This window comes from Tachysurus fulvidraco, chromosome 16, assembly GCF_022655615.1.
Source record: "Tachysurus fulvidraco isolate hzauxx_2018 chromosome 16, HZAU_PFXX_2.0, whole genome shotgun sequence".
NCBI lineage: Eukaryota > Metazoa > Chordata > Actinopteri > Siluriformes > Bagridae > Tachysurus > Tachysurus fulvidraco.
Genome location: NC_062533.1, coordinates 6,284,708 through 6,305,045, shown reverse-complemented (window position 1 = coordinate 6,305,045; position 20,338 = coordinate 6,284,708). Strand labels below are relative to the sequence as shown.

At 37.7% G+C, this 20,338-nt stretch overlaps 3 protein-coding genes across 6 annotated transcripts; 1 reads left to right on the top strand and 2 right to left on the bottom strand.

The window, feature by feature from the left end:
• Nucleotides 1–13: 13 nt before the first annotated feature.
• Nucleotides 14–5,481, bottom strand: si:ch211-121a2.4 (transmembrane protein 205). 3 transcript variants are annotated; one of them, XM_027179599.2, is made up of 5 exons: nt 5,354–5,481; nt 4,359–4,522; nt 4,040–4,203; nt 2,387–2,733; nt 14–856 (listed from the first exon to the last, which is right to left on the bottom strand). In XM_027179599.2, the coding sequence occupies exons 2-4, from the start codon at nt 4,456–4,458 to the stop codon at nt 2,431–2,433; spliced, it is 567 nt and encodes a 188-aa protein (XP_027035400.1). In that variant the 5' UTR covers nt 4,459–4,522; nt 5,354–5,481; the 3' UTR covers nt 14–856; nt 2,387–2,430. The 3 variants fall into 3 exon arrangements, with proteins under 3 accessions (XP_027035400.1, XP_027035399.1, XP_027035401.1); XM_027179598.2 differs by having other exon boundaries at nt 14–2,733; XM_027179600.2 differs by lacking the exon at nt 5,354–5,481 and adding an exon at nt 4,976–5,212 and having other exon boundaries at nt 14–2,733.
• A 105-nt stretch (nt 5,482–5,586) lies between these two features.
• LOC113664012 (lymphocyte expansion molecule) lies at nt 5,587–10,570 on the top strand. 2 transcript variants are annotated; one of them, XM_027179595.2, is made up of 9 exons: nt 5,587–6,079; nt 6,215–6,281; nt 6,671–6,781; nt 7,043–7,180; nt 8,367–8,492; nt 8,589–8,777; nt 8,895–9,032; nt 9,299–9,429; nt 10,060–10,570. In XM_027179595.2, the coding sequence occupies exons 1-9, from the start codon at nt 6,030–6,032 to the stop codon at nt 10,130–10,132; spliced, it is 1,023 nt and encodes a 340-aa protein (XP_027035396.2). In that variant the 5' UTR covers nt 5,587–6,029; the 3' UTR covers nt 10,133–10,570. The 2 variants fall into 2 exon arrangements, with proteins under 2 accessions (XP_027035396.2, XP_027035397.2); XM_027179596.2 differs by having other exon boundaries at nt 5,597–6,079; nt 8,604–8,777.
• On the bottom strand, nt 10,558–20,332 carry dhcr24 (24-dehydrocholesterol reductase). Its single transcript, XM_027179593.2, has 9 exons — nt 19,884–20,332; nt 17,769–17,924; nt 17,400–17,505; nt 16,610–16,728; nt 16,036–16,299; nt 15,086–15,229; nt 13,723–13,920; nt 13,456–13,634; nt 10,558–11,207 (listed from the first exon to the last, which is right to left on the bottom strand). The coding sequence occupies exons 1-9, from the start codon at nt 20,112–20,114 to the stop codon at nt 11,054–11,056; spliced, it is 1,551 nt and encodes a 516-aa protein (XP_027035394.2). The 5' UTR covers nt 20,115–20,332; the 3' UTR covers nt 10,558–11,053.
• Between the last annotated feature and the right edge of the window lie 6 nt (nt 20,333–20,338).

The following is a 20,338-nucleotide window of genomic DNA, read 5'->3' as shown; positions in this document are numbered from 1 at the left end:
AATCAGACTTTTCTGTTTTGTTCCAGCCTTTTATTAGAAAAATGGAACACAAAGTAACAACACTACTGTAGAAGTCATAAATACCTGAAGAGCATATTGACCCTTTTTAAATAAATAAAAAAGGAAACAACATCCACCATTTAACACTGAATAACAATCCAGCAAAATTACATATACACGAGCACCACTGACAACATGTGCCTATATCATGCCCCACTCTATTGAACTCAACTCATAATGACTGATATGAATTCATTCTGGGCTTCATCGGTATAATTAAAAATTCTATAATTCTATCCAAAGGCACTGCATGAAATATAGCATCAATTAACAAAAAAAGCTATAATATTGCTGCTGGCTCATTTGCATTCATAAAACAGGAACTATTCCTTAGCTATAGGGATAGATTTAAAGCATCACCAGCTTAATTGCTAAAAAAGTTTTTAATGCTCGATCTAGACTAAATACCTCCCAAAAGCTAGTTAAGACACAAATACATTGTCATTGCCCCCAGCAAATACTAGATAAAGATGATACATGGAAGTGTGTAATATTGTATCACAACATGGAATGAAATTCATTCCAGACCTTTGAGTTTGCATTTCTTAAGCAAAATGAAAAGTATGACGAGTTACCCCAACACCAATCAACATTCTTGTATAATCATGATATACAATATGATATATTTACACACACAAAATATACGTTTGTCAAGACATTACAGTGATACTCTGATGCCATTTCTGTGATGAACTGCACAATGTCGTTGCTGCTTTAGGTGTGCATAGAGCAGCAACTGGCTATGAGGCTGTGTAACCTGCACAACCTGCATGACTTGAGTGGTAAAGACGCAGAGCTGTAAGAGGCAAAGCATTTCAGTTTGTCCATTTAAGAAGATTTTTTTTTCAATGTGCGAAAAGAATACATTCAGAAGCCTGTAGTGGCAAATTTAGTCAAAAAACAACCGCCAATAACCTTGGGATACCAGCTCCACTATGATGTAACATACAGTAATGCAGAATGTATAGTGCAAATCTATACGGTCACATAAAACCAGTAACTATATGTTACCACTAACAGAACATAAAAAACAGTACCAAGATTATTATTGCTAGGTCAGCACACAGGAGATTATAATGCCCTGTATCATCCTTTGTCATTTCGGCAGACTACATTCAGTGAAACAAAAGTGACAAAAAAAAAAAAACCTGACAGCTTAGCAAGTAAAAATATCTTGAATGTAATCACATTTACCTGATATTTCATATTACAGTAAACCATACATGAGGTTATTAAGTCAATTTCTGGGTATAGACTGACCGGCCAATTTATTAGGATCATTTTTGTCAAGAGCATCAGTTCACATCAACTATGCTTAATGATCAATCTCAGAGTATTTCACTATATTTAAGTTTTTAACTTTAACTTTTCTTTTTTCTATTGGTAGAGCATTTTGCCTCTTCCTAACAAAAAATGATTTAAATTAGGGAAAGATTCTGTAAATACAACAAGACTATTTTTCAAGCTCGAAATAAGTAAAAACAAATCCCTAGAAATAGGTTCATAATATCTTAAATTTGATTTCTTAAATCTATTTACAGGTAATGCTGGATTAGTTTGTCTACATTCTAGATCATTTAACATGCTAAGATGTAATTTCTTCAGGACTTTCAGCCAAGTGGAGATTTTAATGTGGTTTACTGCTAAATGCTGTACATTTAAATGGGATGTTTCTCCCCAGTCCCAATTAATAGTCACCTGCCTTTTCTGATGAGTAATAAGTACAAATAAACTGTACATAAGATATTCTTATCCCAAGCCACCCAGCACTAGGGAAGTCTATCTCTGACATTTCTAAGCCAGACCTATTTATATAATAATCACAAAATCAAGCACCTGTTTGTTTGTTTTTTTATTTATCTTATTGATGTATGTTTATTTTATGTGTCTGTGTTACATAATTTACTTTTGTGGACACTTTGAAATCATTGATGTAGCTCTGTGGTTTTGTCTAAATATCTGATATAAACAGCATTATTCATGAGTTAATACATGATTTCTTGCTACCCCTTCTTCCAAACGTTCACCGTAAATCTTATGTGCTCAGATAACTTAAGTGCAGGATTTCATTCCAGCTAAGCACAAGACACAGACACAATATATTCTATTTAAGATCAATTGATTAAAGTGCAGCTCCAGCCTGATTAGAACGAAAACCTGCCCCCACACTGCACCCTTGTGGATAAGACTGGACACCACTGCACCACAATAAATACTACAAAGGTATAAAAGAAAGGGGAGAAAAAAGGAGCTAAGATTCTAAAGACTACATTGACGGATGTTACACAGCATATAGACATATTAAGTGTGTGAATGTGGTACACACCTTATTGTGGGGCACAGGATCACTATAAAAGACCTGACTGACAATCAAAGCGTTGTAAGGTTCTCTGCAAGGTAATAAAGGCTGTAGCCATTGCAGACAATACAGCAAAGGTTACAGAGTGAAGAGAGGAGGTGATAAAGCCACAATCGACTGCTCAGCTGCTTGTACTTGGGGTCTTTGTCACACAGTTTGGAGTAGGCTTCACGGTTGGATGAGAGCCCAATGTCCTGGCCCAGTCCACAAGCCTGCTCAATCATGTGCATGTCCGCCATAATCTCGGAGGTCAACTGGCCAAACCATTGGGCATTCACTGCTGCCACAGTCACACACACAAAGAAAACAAAGATCTGTCCAGAGATGGAGAGATGACACAGACAGACGCATGGGAAAAGGAATACACGTTAAGCCAAATTGCATAAACATGCCAATAAACATGGGGGCACTGTAGCTTGATTATACAGCATTTGTCTGGCATTTCCTAGTTTTGTGTCCACTTTTTCCCTTACATGGAATGGTCAATACAAATCAATACAAACTTATTCTGATTGTTCACCTGTATCCTATGATAAAACAAGATGGGCATGGTGTCATACATAAGACCCTTCCCACATCTGCAGTGCACAACACCTCACAGATTTCTTTGTTTTGGTGAGCATAAAAGGTTTGCAAATCACATGCTATTGCCTTCAAAGTCACTCTGGGGCACTTTCAGAGCACAAGATGATCTGACACTTGATTTCCTTAGGATAATATTCCTTTGATAATTCTTACATTTGATATAATTTTGATATAAAATATCAGATACTTGTATATCAAATGGCAAGTCGTGGCCTAATGGTTAGAGAGTCTGTCTCGTAATCCTAAGGTTGTGGGTTCGAGTCTCGGGCCGGCCACGACTGAGGTGCCCTTGAGCAGGGTACCGAACCCCCCAACTGCAGTGGGCAGCATAAATGGCTGCCCACTGCTCCGGGTGTGTGTTCACGGTGTGTGTGTTCACTGCTGTTTGTGTGCACTTTGGATGGGTCAAATGCAGAGAACGAATTCTGAGTATGGGTCACCGTACTTAGCTGTATGTCACATCACTTTCACTTTCACTACTTTAAGGCACAGCTTCCAAACCTTTCTCTAATTCTGAAGTACCAATCCTATGTCCTGCACATTTTGTGTGTTATGTCCTGACCCATTCATTTGAACTCAGAAAGAACAGATAATTAACTGCTTAGTTCAATCAGGTTTACTGGGAGCAGGGAAAACTAGAGATGGCATGGATGGTAGTTTACGGTAAGGTTCAAAACCAAGATGGAGAGATTGTGTAACAGATTATGTACACTGGATTTGGTGCAGCTGTTCTTTGAATTAGTTAATTCTTCCTTTTAATTAACATTAATATTAAAATTAAATGATCCAAATAATACTGCTCTTAAAATCATCCTACATCATCGGAGGAAATTTATTCTTTAGCACAACATTTGTTTACAACTGAAAACTGGGCCTAATAATAAACCAGACACAAACATGAAGTTAAAATGCATATGCCTTATAAAATAATGATATGCCTATGTATTTCAAACGATTTTAAAATACACATATAAAGTCAAATAGAGGCAACATGTTGTGTTTGAACAAGATTTCTGTGTATCCTGTGTTGCATACCTGAAAGGCCTCTTTATCATCCATCAGGTCACTGGGATGGTACATGGCAAAAATAGTGAGGTTGAAGAAAGCACAGGCCGAGCCAATATGCAGATAGTAAGGGAAGAGTCGACTCTGAATAAAGCCATAGGTGTGTCTGTTTAGATGGCTGTCCATGACAAACCCTAAAACAACACAATCACGCCAAATAACAATTTATCGAGTAGTTACACAATTATGTACCAATGTGTCTGAGCAGACTGTAAAGGTTGCTTCTCACACAAACTCATAGACAGTATGGAATGTGATCAGAGGCAGGTTCACAAAAACAAACTCTTACCAGAGATAAAGGTGACCCATATCTGCATGCCCCAAAAGGTGGAGAGGAAGATGAGGTGAAAAAGTTTTACAAACAGAGGTGGCTCTAGGTCTGTGGACATGATCAGTGGACACCCTCCAATTTCGTACGTGCTGTACCTCCGATCCTGTTCTCCTTCCTGGTAACTGCAAAAAAAAGTAAAAATTATATATATATATATATATATATATATATATATATATATATATATATATATATATATATATATGAACCATTATTTTGTGATGTAGAATCAGAGATACGAGAGTCTGTAAGTTAGCCTTTTGAAACAGGAAGCCAGAGTGAAGAATTTTTGAGATTCTTGACTGATTTACACAGAAGATAGTTTCAGATACATCACACCGGTTTTATTTTCTTGTAAATGTTCGTAGTAAGAGCTATAAATTCCAATAACAGCCAAGTAAAACCACACCAAAGTAAAACTCCATTATTTCTATTAGTTCTGAGCTATTTTCAAGCCTTTCCCTGAAGAAGGTGGATGAATTCACCTTTCACCTAGATGTGGTTTAAAATGACCTGACGTCCACGACTAGAAAGTAAAACATCATCTATAAAGTTACCCAGTTTTCATAGAGTACCTGAAAGTGATCACGAGTTATTTAAATAGATCCACTAATTCACCTGTTGGTCTATGGCTCTAATCTTCTAAGTCTACAATCTACAATCTACAAGCCTAAATGTCATAAACTGACTAAAGTGAAGTCATGTTTAACAACTCAACGATGTACTCCAGTGAACAATCAAATCTATAAACACTGTCGAGCTAGCACACAACTTGTTCGGCTAGTTAGACAACAGTCCTGCCTAGCCAACACTCACAACTTTCCTGGCTTATGCAATTTGACTTTCTATGTACACTTTGCATAACACCGCAGTTCTCAATGTCTTAAAGTCAAATTAATATCAGAAAACTACCGTCTATTTATACAACATTTGTATTTAAATCAGAGACCAACCTGAAACTCCAGTTAGCCGTATTTTCCCACACTGTAAAAGATTCCTTCGAATCTCCTCCAATCACAGCGCGCCCCTGGCAGTGACGGTGTAGTTTAGATACCTGGGCGTGGCAAAAAGTGACGACATGCTCCAAATGACAAATAGCGTGACGCCTATTTTGCATAAATCTACTGTATTCATATATAAACACAATTATGACTGTGAAGTGGTCTGAAAGGAAATAATTTAGTCAGAAAATGGCCATCATTAAGAAGAACAACCCTAAGTTTTGCTACTTTATTAGTAATAATCTATTTTGACAAATGATATAGAATGAATTAAAGATGATTTACGCCGATCACAATCAAACACATTAGACCATATTTCCACATTGAGAGATTCAGCACAATTCTATACATTTTGTCACTTTATGAAAGATTACTCAATTTAAAGGAAAGTGTTTTTCTTTTTTTGTTTTGTTCGTGTTTTCTCATCTACTCCATAATGTAATCGAGTGTGCATACATTCATACGAAGCATAACGTGAGAACTTGACTAGCTTTGTTGCTAGGAAGTAACGCATTAATATTGTATCATGTTACGTTGCCATAGTGACAGCCTTCTCAAATACACGGTGGGTCCATATGTTAGGACTAGAAGTTTTAAATAAGACAAAAACAAAAAACAAAAAAACAAAATGGACGAAATAAGGTTTCAAGGGGCCCCTTTTGGAGCTCGTTCAGCCAGGTATAAAAAAAACTTTTTAAACTACATATATTTGTTGTATACATTTAATCAAGTAATCAAATAAAACAGTTTTCTTTATTATTTTCTTATTGGACTTTTATATTTCATAGACAATGCATTTTTTTTTAATTCCAGGTTTGAAGTCAATTCTGCAAACAAGAGAATGGGAACAGACACTCAGATGCCCTACTACAAGAGAATGGTAAGTGACCTATTCACTCTGTAAACTATTCACTCTGTATTTTTTTGTTATAAATATTCACTCCGTCACATCTCACATAGTCAGTTAGCTCTCTCATGTGTCAGTTAGCTACTCATATGACACTCATGTGTCAGTTGAAGCACCTTCAGATTGGTGTGTTTATGCACCTGCACGTCACTCCATCCAACGGATATTGCAAAGCATTAATAAAGTATTCTGATTCTGATTAAAATATTACTTTTCTTTCATGCAACTCAATGATTTGTGCATAGGTCTGTGTATGTGACAAATAAAATTTGGTTTGATTTGTTTACAAGTTTAGCTTCCATACATCTTCCATGTTTAACTAGTTTTCCCACTGTATTTTATGCCATGTTTGGAACACCAAGGTTGGTCCAGGCACATACAGGATCCCCAGTTTCACTGAGGAACTAGAAAAGAAACCTGGCAGCTTGAGAGGAATCTGTGAGACCAGAGAGAAGCGTTTTAAACACTGCCAGGTACACAATTCTGCCACTAGAGGGATTCACAATCTTATTCAAAAAGCTATACAGGATAACAAATTATTGACTATATCTGTACCTTGGTGATGATTTTAAAAAGAGCTGTATTATTTTGATTATTATTTAGGTTAGGTTTTATTTTCTTCTGAAGTTTGAGTCACCTAGATGAAGTATTCTCTCAACTGAAATGTTTTCAAAGAAATTCTATGTGCATTACATATGAAGTTAAAAATATCCATTATTTTGAATGGTTTCCAGAGCTCTACCCCAGGACCAGGTACTTATGGTAAAGGGGGAATCCCTTCAGCAGCACTGGAGGAGAAGGAGAGAATGTCTGTGGGGACCTGTCCTTCCATGGGCCACGCCGATCAAAATCGCTTTCATACAAACACTGTGGTAATTATTCAAATACACAACAGAGTCATTGTTATTCTTTATAGAAAGATAGATGCAAACTGAGGATAATGCAGAAGCAAAAGGTATTGATTCACCAGACTAATGCTACATATTCTAATACATCAGTCATTTTGAAGCAAAAATAATGCAAGGGGCAGAATACAAGAAACAGACATTCACAACAACCAAGGGGTGGGATTGGAATTTTTGATTGGTTCTGATTTTTTCCCCCTATCTTTTCCAATTATGTCCAAATAGTTTTACTATGTCTCATCAGTCCCTAGTGCCAAGACTGGTATGTTCCCACATGTGATCCTGTTAATAAAGGAGTTTCATCCAACCATCCACTTTCTGAAACTATTTTTAAGCTTTGGTAGTACTCACTTAATCTCCACCTTATCACCTGATATAAAAGTCCTCTTTTTCCTATTCAGCAGGGCCATCAGATCCTTTGTGATCCACTGTTTGCTACTGTGATAACAATACTCTGCATTGTGATTATCAGATTTTTAACACAGAAGTTGATGTAGTCTTTAAAACAGTGGTTAAATTTTTCAGGGGCTACCCTGTACACCTCACAAATTATATTCCAGTATGTCTCCTCAAGTCTGTCCTCTACAGCAGAGTTTCTTCAGCCTTCTTTATCTGTTTGTTCACTGTCCTGATGTTAACATGATCTAACTAGTCAGTATGTGGGGGTCAGATGCATTAAACCGTAATCAGATCAGCCAAGAGGTGGCACAGCAGCAAGCTTGTATGCCTCCTTGAGGCATAACAGATCAGGTGTCCTATTATCTCATGTTACATTCCGCATAATGTAAGAAACATGTGAGTGTGGAAGGGAAGGATACATTATTTAAATCTCCAGAGATTACAGTGAATGTATTTGGATAACCTGTCATTGATTAGCCAGACAATGCTCTGTTGTGGCTGTACATTTGGATTACTAACCTGTGCTTTATCAGGAATTAAAATAATCTATTATTTACCTCAACAAGAAGTTCACTTCCTCTGGGGTTACTGCTGTCCTTCGTGTATCATGTAGTTGTGCGCACCAAGAAATTTGTTCAGTAACTTTGCAGAATAAATACTGTATATCAGCAATAAGCATGTTAATAATAACTTCTCACAATTGGATAATTAAAAACCCGCCAACCTGTTTTTGTGTGTTTTTCCAAATATACAGGACAGTAGTTTGGGCCCAGGTATTTACAATCTGAAAAGCTCTACTGAACTGATACTGAGTCACAGAGTCAGTAAAAGAGGCCCATATGACCTGTCCACTGGTAGCGGAAACATCTTCACTCACCCTGTAAGCACCTCTTTTTTGTGACTGATTACTAGAAAATTTCTGTGTTATACATAACAACCCTGAATGTGCTGTATGTATGAATAATTAAATGCATAGGAATGCTCTGTCCAGAAATGGGTGAGTCCAGACCCAGGCACCTACCCCAAAGACTTGCCCAAGTTTGGTGAAGAGCTGCAGAAGCCTGAGAAGAAGAAACATGGGGTATTTGGTAGTAGAGAGCAATACCCTGCCACCCCTACTGAGAGAATCTACCTATCCACTTTGTCTCAGTTCCCACGGACTGCGGTACATATAACACACATCTATCAGCTCTTTTAGTCTAACTTGCAATGATGTAATGTGTATGACAAGCTTTAATGCTTGTACCTTTAAATCCACATTTATCGTTTCTTTCCTTGTCAGACATCTCCCGGCCCAGGTTGGTATAATATTATTCCTATCACTCCCACATATCGATTGGGAAGTGGCAAACAAGCCCCATTCCTCTCCACTGCCCCACGGATGAGCAAGAAGACACAAATGCTGATAAATAAAAACCATGTGAGGTCCAAAGTCTTGAAATGTCTATACGATGCATATTGTTGAGGGAAAACATAATTTAAATGCCAACAAAAATGAAATATGATACAGTTTTGACTGTATACTAAGCAGAGCAATTACCACAGTTAAAAATAATTTATGGAGCTAAGTATATATTTTTAAAACAAATGATAAAACCAGTTAAAAAGTTATCAAGGACATTTGTTTGATTTTATAAATAATATGCATTGATGTTTTTTGTGCATGCATTTTGATGTTTTTTCTAGAATCCAGTTGGGCCTGGTCGCTACAATATAGCAGAGTTGATTCTGAGCAAGAACAAAAACAGTCATAGATCATCATTTATGACAGGTACCCAGCGCTACCTACACTGCCCCAAAAGAGACAAGTACATCCAGTAAGTAACTCTGTATATTACTCAAAGCATGCATTCACTTCCAAATCTAGACCGAGTTATAAGTTTTAAGATATTGCCTAGCAATTAATTAAGAAACAAATTAAAAAAGATTTTAGACATTTAAATGCATTTAATAATAATTTGTATAATTCTACATGCTATAGAGCCAATAGTATGTGGACACATGACCATCAGACCTAGCAAACCTGTAGCATTAAAATTTCCCTTAATCCCTGGTTTGCCAGATCTGCAGTAAAAGAACTCAAGTATTTTGCACAGAGCCCTAACCTTAACCTCACTGAACTCTTCTGTGATGGACTTGAAACACTGACTATAACCCAGACCTCCTTACCTGACTCACTAATGCTCTTGTTGATAAATGAACACAATATCCAACAGCCACACTCAAAATCTAGTGGAAAGCCCTTCCGGAAGAGTGGAAGTTAATATCACAGCAAAGCAGAACTAAATCTGGAATAGGATGTATATGTGTAATGGTCAGGTGTCCACATATTTTGGGCCATGACTACTGAAAGTCAAGATCATTTTTGATCACTGAGTACACATAGTGAATGAAACATGTTGTCTGTATTGTAATATGTTTTTTGTTTAACCATTATTATTCATTAGGGAGAGACTCAGGCCTAGCAATGTTCCTTTGGACAGATCACTTCTCATACAGTCAGGGAATCACTTCATATGAGCAAGCAGTCCAAGGGGTCAGTATTTGAGCTTTTAAATGCTCCAGTGAACTAACACCAGAATATTGACATGCTGTGTTGTATATGCTGTAATAAAATTCCATTCATACAGAAATGCAGCTAGATTAAATAATGACAATAATCTGGGTTACTGACAAAGAAACCATTAACTCAGAGACTGGAGCAATAAAGATTGCTAATGTTCACATGCCAAAATCCTGTGAGAACATACAAAGTACTTTTGTAATCGCTGTGGATACAGACAAAAATAGACAAACACAAATATAAGCTGCAAACACGATGCCAGAGTGTCACAATGTAAATGAGGAATAAATGTATGTATATGTGAGTGGTGATATGGTGGAAACAACATATTTAGACACAAGTTTGTGTATGCGCGTATTGGAATAATTAAATAAAGACATACTTAATTGACAAAAGAGCAGTCTGTATTTTGTATTTTGTTCATTTGTAAGAGAAGAAAAATACATTAAAGAGGATTTACAAGTGGCACTTATGGAAAAGCATTAGCTGTTGATCTGAGTTACAAAACTGTGCCTTATATACCGCTAATATACAAGACTTACGTGGACAACAATGGAACATTGGAACTTGGAACATATTGACTAGCCAGGAAATATACTTTAATTGGCAAAATATACCCATGTTATCAGGTAAAAACAAGGCACAGTATCTGTAGACACAGATAAAAAGACAATATTGAGTGTCAAATACATCTTTTACTGAAATCCACATTATTTATATTGTTTGCCAAAAATAAATTTAAATGTAAGAATTATCAAGTGTTAAAAATTCAATTAAAAAATATAGCTGGTGTAAAATGTCTATAGCTAGTTGACTTTTGTTGGCATTTTAATCAATCCCATTTTCTTTTTTTCCGTGCATTTTATGCAGGGCTAACTTTAGTGTCTTGCAGCTTTGCAGATTTTGTTGTACACTTCAGGAAACGCCTGCTCACAGTCCAGCTCCTTCCTTAGCTTATGATACAGAGCACCATCAAACATTTCCCAGAACTCTTCTTTTTCCATGTACACATCAGCATAAAGCATCTGGAATCTAGGAAAGGAATGGAGGTATGTTAATAAAAAAAAAGGATTAACTGTATATCAAAGCACAGCATGTGAAATATAGTCAAAGTCATATATATATATATATATATATATATATATATATATATATATATATATATATATATATATATATACATACATATACACACACACACACACACACACACACACACTTATTTGTCAGGTTATTAGTTACAATACCTCATAATGATAATCACCTCTCTATCAATATGATAAACTATCTATATGATTTTTGTGGATTAATGTTCCTCAAATTTAACCTGTCCACTAGGAAATGGAGTATGGGAATAGTGACAGTGTATCAGGTGCAGCAGCACTGAAAAAAATGATCTGAGCATGACTACTGGTTGGAGAAAACAATATCCATCCAACAGTGCTGTGATGCTTAGAAACTGTGCATTTATGAAGGGTTAACAGATCCATACTTTTATACAGTGGAACATTGTTTTACCATGGTAATCAATTTTAAAAACCGCTTTCACTCATGATGACTGAACCAGATCATTTGACAGGATGCCAACTTAAGAGAGTAAGCATTCTTTTAGCAGTGAACAAGTTAATGTTATCGATCAAGTCTGTGCCAAGTGAATCAGATCCGGAAAACATGATGTTCTTATTCAACTAAATACAAATTCACATATAGCATTAGCCTTGCAGTTACAACTCCTTAGTACTCAGCTATAATGCTGCATTTTGAATAACTCTCTGGCTGAAAGTCAAGGTTTCCAAGGTTTTTCGCTTTAGTTATTTCAGTTTGAAATAATTCAAATGATGTAAATGATAACGATCAATAAACAGGAAAGGCTGTTTTCAAACATTTATACTGTTATCTATCTATAATTTATAAGGAAAATTTTACTTGTACTCATTCCCCAGTCAAAGGGTTGATTGTTGCCTATGATTAATATATACTTTTCTTGGAATAATTAGACCTATTATCTCTAAATGTATACTGAGAAATCAGACCTATAAACTTGTTCGCTGTTCCTTGTACTGCTCCCTGATCGGGGACATAACAAATCATCAGATCTGCATATTTATTTGGCACAGATTTTTGCCTGATGCCCTTCCGGATGCAACCCTCCCAAGTGTAACTGGACTTAAGACTGGCACAGACAGTTAAGCTCTCAGTTATTGGTCAGGTTCCCTGGTTCAAACTTGGGCTAAGGGATCATGCCCCGGAATGTGGACCCATGAAGTAAGTTTGTCTTATAAAGTGCCTAATAATGCATGATACCAGCACCTGCACACACTCTGCCATGACACTGTCATAACACTGTCATTGCTGTACTAAGTACTAAAAATGTGTACTAACAAAATGAAGAAAATCAATATATACACTAAGCAAGGAATAAAATACACCAGGTGTGATGTTATAGTAAATTAATAAATAGGATGAGATGGATTTGCTCTGAACTGTACTGGATTACAAAGCACTGACAATGGGGACTTTTTTCACAAAATGTAAATGTCAGTTTACAGACATTTTGTTTGTTATATAAAACACCCTTTTTTTTTTTTAACTTTTAGCCTTTGATGACAAGAAGTGTCGCCCATACAAGTCTCTCTTAAGCCCTATTCGGACGGGATTAGTTCTACATGGGGACGTGGGGGTAAAGTAATTATTACCAGAGCTTCTCTGTGATTTTAGTCCCGGACAATGTCAGTAAAGATTACGGCGACTTTTACCTTCTGTAAAAAGGTCCGGAAAAATTACCTCAGGTAATACTAATCCCGCCCGAATAGACCCGCTGTAAATATGTACGGTAAAATTCCGTCATTCCCTGTTTAAAAGTAGTTTTTGGCGCGTTTTGCAAGCATGGAGGCGCTTGAAACAGGAAGCAACGTCATACGCACATGATGACAAGGAGGTTACTGTGGTGCATAAAGCGAGTTACCCCTCCCACTTCTGCTAGTTTTACTGAGATGTCTTGTCCCGTGCGAAATTGGCCAATTAATATTACAGACGTCCTGAGGTAAAATTGCATTACTCCACGTCCCCACGTAAAACTAATCCCGTCCGAATAGTGCTTTAGTGTAGAATGAGAAAATATTAGAACACATTATTATAAACTTTAAATTATAATTACAATTAATGCCAATACTGTTGTTATACAAAATTAATTGACAATCATATTTGAGAACTAAACAGCACTGTTATATGTAGCAAGCAAGCATGTATAATACACTCCACAGACTGAAGTGTTACTGACCCATGTACATCTCGAACAAACTTCTCAAGCTGGCGTGTGGAGGCCCGAGCCTCAAAGTGTTTCACTTTGGGTTCACCGTATGCCCCAATGTCCACATACAGCTCATCCTGATCTCCTTTAGGATGCACCATGCCTGGCCGGCTGGGCAATATGAACGGACACAGCCATAAGGGATACACCTACACAATTGGTACATTTTTATCATTATTCATGGTATTAGCACAATATTATAGATCAATGAGAACAATATGAGCAGCTAAATCTTACATGAATATCCTGGTGAAAGTGTGAGATGGCCTTGTGAATGTGCTTCATGGGCACCAGCATGTCCTGAACCACGTGATGCTGCTCGTAAAGCCGGCGGATGGTCTCGCCCTGAGTCAGCTTCAGCAGGGAGATTTTAGGGGGAACCATCCAGCCAAACAAATACCTGAACAGCGGATTATTCCCAAATGGAATTATGTCCTAAATATAAGGGCAGGAAAGAGAGTTTTTTTTTTTTTTTTTTTTTTTTTGGGGGGGGGGGGGGGGGGGGGCTATAAAAAAAATAAAGTGTAAGCAAAAAAACAAGGGGGGGGGGCTATGATGTCATAAGCTAGGGGAACCCATCAGAGACAGAATGCAATCCAAGCTTCCACTCTATATTAGAGGGGCCCATTTACATCGAGAAATTTACTTCAAATATCAAAAAGTGCCTAACAGGGTATGTGTGTGTATGTCAGAGAAAGAGATAGAGAGAGATAGATAGATAGATAGATAGATAGATAGATAGATAGATAGATAGATAGATAGATAGATAGATAGAGAGAGAGAGAGAGAGAGAGAGAGAGAGAGAGAGAGAGAGAGAGAGAGAGAGAGAGTCAGTCCCAAGAAAATGATCAACCATGATGTGCTGACACTGAGAAAGCAAATTTCCCCTGAACTCAACAAGAACAAAAACCTGAATAATTTATCAGGTCTGCAATAATTACCACCATCTTCCTTCAGTTAATGGCATTAGAGGAAAACATTAGCAAACATAATAGTGTGTGTGTGTGTGTGTGTGTGTGTGTGTGTGTGTGTGTGTGTGTGTGTGTGTGTGTGTGTGTGTGTGTGTGCACAAGGTTTTATATCTTGGTGGGGACCACTTATATGTCCAACAAGAACACGGATACCGTATGCATTAAAGCCTGCCCTTTTACAAAAAACGTCTCACAACAACTTCAAAGGCGCAAATGGTTTCATTTTGATTACTGAGATCAGGATTACTAAATACTAAATACTCAGGATTAGGTTTATGTTGTAGACATTAAGTAGCTGCCAAATGACAATTCTGTGTCTAGTGGATTAAATGGTTTCTATAACTCCATGCTTCATTTTATGGAAATAGTGTCACATTTCAATGATTTACTTAAGGATTGAACTTCCTTGCAGCCGACACTGACATTTGCTGTTCCCATAGCATCCAAGAGAAACTTAAAACTGTAATGATACAATCCGGTTTGATAAACTCATTTTTCATAACTGAGATTTAAACATCGAAATGTTTAAATTGTTCCCAAATGTGGGCTTATAGTCCCCACATCTGTCATAACATCCATGTTTAGGTTATTATTACCACTACAGTACTTCCACATTTCCTCCCATTTACCTGTAGCTCCCAGAAGATGCTTCGTGTGTGTCTGTGGTAGTAGTGTCTGAGTGGGATGTACTCCACACCAGTTCCATCCTCCTTCAGGTACTTCTCAACATGCTTAAAGAACCAAGGCTTGTAGTAGTGACCAATGCGATTAATCTAGCAGACACGTAAACAAAAGGTCTTAATGAAAATGTTCAGTTTTCAGTTTTTAAAACAATACTGCTAAATATTTAATACTTAAGAATTCAATAATAATCTTAACTCACAGCGTTGCTGACGGCTCTGGGATGTCAGGAGAATGTCATTTACATGATGAGTGAGTTTGTGGGTTTTTATGGCATGGCAAAAGCATGATGAAAGTGTTTTGGTATAATTTAACTCCAATCATTTTGGAATACAGACGAAAGCTGAGTTAAAAAATAGTTTGACTGCCATATTAAACTTTTACTATTAAAATAAAATTCTTACAGCACTAATAAGTTCACACTTATTCCATTTGCTGAGTCTAAATCAAAGTAAAATGAAACTGTGGCTTTGTTTGCTAGTCAGTTTAGTTTGCTTTCTCACAAACACACACACACACACACACACCAAAATGCTAAAAAGCTTTGCTAGGGGTAGTGGGGCTGTAAACATATTAAAACTTATTTCATTTATTGCTAAAAAATATAGTAAATAATAAATTTTTTGCAAAACGTAAGCAAGTGCTTGATAAAATAATAAAAATCACCCCAAAGAAAAGAGAATTAGTCCAAAATAAATGGTTAGATCCTGAACATACATCTTTGGACCAGGCCAAATCCACCTCGCTCATACATTCGTAAAGCAGCTGTTTTTGCAGTGATCTCACCTGCTTAAGTGAACCACACCAAAGAGGAAATCTCCCCAGGGTAAGATTCAAACTGACTGAACGTTGCTTTTTACTTTACTTTGAGCAAAACATATAAGCAGCTCGATCTCACCTTGTCAGGCTCTGCATGGTCAGTCATAACACCGGTCATAATAACGGCCTCGTTGAGTGAATACTGCAACCCCTCCACAAAATGGTTCTCTTTGTTAGCCGATTCCTTTGCAAACACCTTACAGATGGCCTCCAAACCCCGCACGGCCTTGTAGCGCAGCCTCACCCACTGCCGAGCTGGAATGATCCGGATCTCAGCTGCGACCAAGAACCCCAGGGTTCCACAGGACCACGGGACAGAATAAAACAACTCCGGGTTCTCTTTCTGCCTCACAAGGAGACCGTTTACAGGTAAATGCACCATACACCATACAAATTCCACAAAGTACAAGTATACGAAGCGTAATAGTTAGGAACATTACTCATCCTGACTAGCAGCTACTGACCATAAATAATGGCTGCATATAAACTTATGAAAAATATATTGGTTTTATATTTGTTTCCATTATTCTTTCCATTCTTTCTCTCCCTATCCAACACTGGCTGATTTTCTGATTTCTACAATTGTATAATTCTTACTGATACAAACAAACATCAACATGTAGCACTATACAAACATAAAAAAACTCAAGTACCTCAGTGCAGCGAACCAGACTGCCATCTGCCAGTACAAGCTCAAAAGCCACACATATGTGTTGGAACAGACCATAAATATGAGATGAAGACTCAATCCCTGTGCCCATTACCAAACCACCTGAGAGTGTGAGAGAGAGAGAGAGAGAGAGAGAGAGAGAGAGAGAGAGAGAGAGAGAGAGAGAGAGAGAGAGAGAGAGAGAGAGAGGGAATGGGGAAGATAGCATCAGGATTGGATTTAAATGCATTTGTAATTTTTCCAATTAACAACTTTTAATATCCACACATTCTTAGAGCTTGTATTCCTGTGTGTAATGTATTTCCAAAGGAATATATGATTAAGGAAAGAGAAGACAGGGTTGTGCTCTCTTGCTTCCCCACACAGATGCTCTCTGTAGGCCTCCAAATGAATTTGCAGCAGCAGCAGCAATGGAAACCATTAACTGGACAGCAGGCACAATTTCTGCTACCCATAAACGCTTTTAGTAGAACAGGCCATTTCCGCACCCAATCCAACCTAACGCACTGAAACAGGGCCATTATTCATTCATAACCCAATTAGGAGTAGCCTCTGATGCACCACATGAGACACACAATATTGACTGGCAAAGAAATATTGCATATACACACTCCACTTAAAGCTGTGATGTTGCTTTGAGTCAATACACTGGGGGAAGGGACAAAGAGTGAGCGAGAGACAGAAAGGAGATAAAATAATGCTGACAGACGTTGTCTGAAAAGGCATGGCAGGATGAACCGGGAAGAATTTTTTATTCAGGTTGGCGGACATACCTACTGTGAGATCATCTAGCTCAGGTAATACAGGCAGCGTCCAGCCGATGGAATTCAATAAGGCTGTCACCTGACCCATGTTTACCAATGGCTCCACACGTACCACCTAAACAGAGGTGCACGGTCATGTCACGCATCACACGATCTACACAACCTGCTCTCATTCCCGATCAAACTAAACAAAAGGCTTCTAATCAGTTTCGTTAAGCCATGTATCTGAGGGAAAAACATCTCCCAACACCACTGGCTTAAATGTACAAACATGGAAGTGCTTTCAGTTACAAACTAAATCCAGTGAAACATTATCTTTAATGTTGTTATGCACAAGATTTACTCTGATTGCCCTGTGGATTTGTACTCAGATCCCACCTGTCGTTTTGTGTCCACATCTAGGATATCCATCATATTGATTTTTATATTCTTGTGAGTCTTCTTATATTTCCCCACCCTCAGAGACACGGTCAGCCAGCCAGGACGTCCTGTACACATATATGCCTTTCCTCCCTCCTTCTTCCACTCACGAACCTGAAAAGCAGAAATAGATACTTTATAAAGTGCAGCGAATACTAAATTTACAGTTTTAAAGTTAAACATAGGGTTGAAATAGCCTGTAAATCATCTTTATCGATACCTATATAGAAGTCTCAGCCTCAGGATGTTCCACCGACTCAGATGCTCCACCTATTACTATCTAATGAATTTTGTACACTTCACTTGGCCATGGCAATTAGGATCTCATTGGCTAAACGCATGTCTGTGTTTTTTCAAATCACTGCTTCTGGGAAACAATTTGTTTTAAACAAAGTAATAACATAAAGCTCTTCAGAGCATGTTCATTCATTCATACATTTTCTACCGCTTATCGTAACTTCTCGGGTCACGGGGAGCCTGTGTCTATCTCAGGCGTCATCGAGCATCAAGGCTCAGAGAATGTTCAGCAAGATAAATCAAGTAATTGTCCAAAAACTACAGGAAATGTTTTCACAATTACCTATGGTCACTTTTAAATAATAGATAGCCTTATTAAGTTCAGAGAAACTACCAGAGTTTACCAGATACTGTAGTTAACTGATCACTTGAGTGAATAAAACTGTCTCAACTACATTCTTCTTCTCAAAAGGAATAAAAAGAGATTAAATAAGCTTATTGAAGACTATCAGAAATCACCCTGCTGCTAAATTTGACTTTAAAACTTAAAAACCAATCACTTTCCCAAATACTCTTTTTTTTCTATTGTAGTGCATTCAGAAAATCTTGCTTTTTGATTCTAACACATTTCAACTGGTATTAAGCATTTTGCACATTTTTTAACCTGTTTGTAAACTGTTCTATTTATGTTTCTTAACTACTGTATGTGAATGGTTCTGCAATTTCTAGAGCTCGCTCCCAAGAATTTCATTCACCATGGGACATGTGCTGTGGTGATGTGACAATAAAGGTGACTTGACTTGACTTGACATGACATGTATTGGGCATGCTGATACCTATCACCTAATCACCTGTTAATCTCCACTGATAGGAGATGGCTGTGTACACTGTGTACTGGAGCAGAGGTTTCCAAATCCACTCACTTCAACCCACTGTTTTACATTAGAATAGGTTTGTTGAATGGCCAGTGGTTTTATATGGATGAAATTGGGAACCTCTGTATTGAAGAAAAACATGTATTATAAAGAAAACAGGAACCATTTATAATGCCTGTTTGGTTAACAATGGCCTATAGGTTAATCATTCTATTAATCTAGTTCCAGTTTTCCTTTTCCCCTCCTTATTGAATCCTATGTGAAAGAAATGTAATAAGAATTCCCATCTGAACTTGAGACATGCATGCATTACTATGGGAAAAGACATCCACTTTATTAGCAACACATGTAAACCTTACATTTACAGTGTTTAGCATACACTCTTATCCAGATTGACTTACATTTTTATTTCATTGTATACACCTGAGCAATTGAGGGTTAAGGGCCTTGCTCAGGGGCCCTGCAGTGGCAACCTGATGGACCTGGGATTCAAACCACTTTATCCCGATTCTGATGATTAATGTGAACATTAACTGAAGCGCTTGACCTGTATGTGCATGAATGTATGCCTTGTGCTGCTGCTATATGATCGACTGATTGGTTAACAGCAAGAAATGGACAGGTGTTCCTATTAAAGTGGAGTGTGTGTGTGTGTGTGTGTGTGTGTGTGTGTGTGTGTGTGTGTGTGTGTGTGTGTGTGTGTGTGTGTGAGTGTGTGTATGTGTTCGCGTGAGTGTATGTGAGAGAGAGAGAGAGAGAGAGAGAGAGAGAGAGAGAGAGAGAGAGAGAGAGAGAGAACATGTGTGTGTGCGCGCTCGTGAGTGTATGTGTTTGAGTGTGTGTGAGTGTGTGTGTGAGTGTGTGGGAGAGTATGTGTGTGTGTGTGTGTGTGTGTGTGTGTGTGTGTGTGTAATTCTACAATAAAATATGCATTAACACAGATGAGAGGGATGCAGCACACCTGTCTCTGGATGTCTCGGACCCGCTGGTCGTGCAGCTTCGGCGCTGAACACATCTTAAAGATGATCCAAGCGCGTGCATAATAGTAGGCATCAAACACCACGGACAAGGGCAGGAGAAAAAGGCAAACAAAAATCCATCGCTGGTGAATTATAACATAATCCAGGCCTTTGATCCTGATCCAGAAAAGAAACAAAATCCCCAAAGCACAGAGATACAGCACCGGATCCATTTGGAATGCAAACAGACAACTGAAGCTTAATTTATCGACTTTTTTTTCGCCTATTAGAATCCAATATCTGTTTAAATGTGTTTTAAATAAAACATTACTTCTACTTGCTCTTTTTTCAACTACCTGTACAGTTGCGTTAAAACGTGAAAGGCGTGAACATTTTGCCTCCTACATTTATTTTGCGTATTTTTTTCACCAAGTGAAGGGCTGAATACCGAACCGCA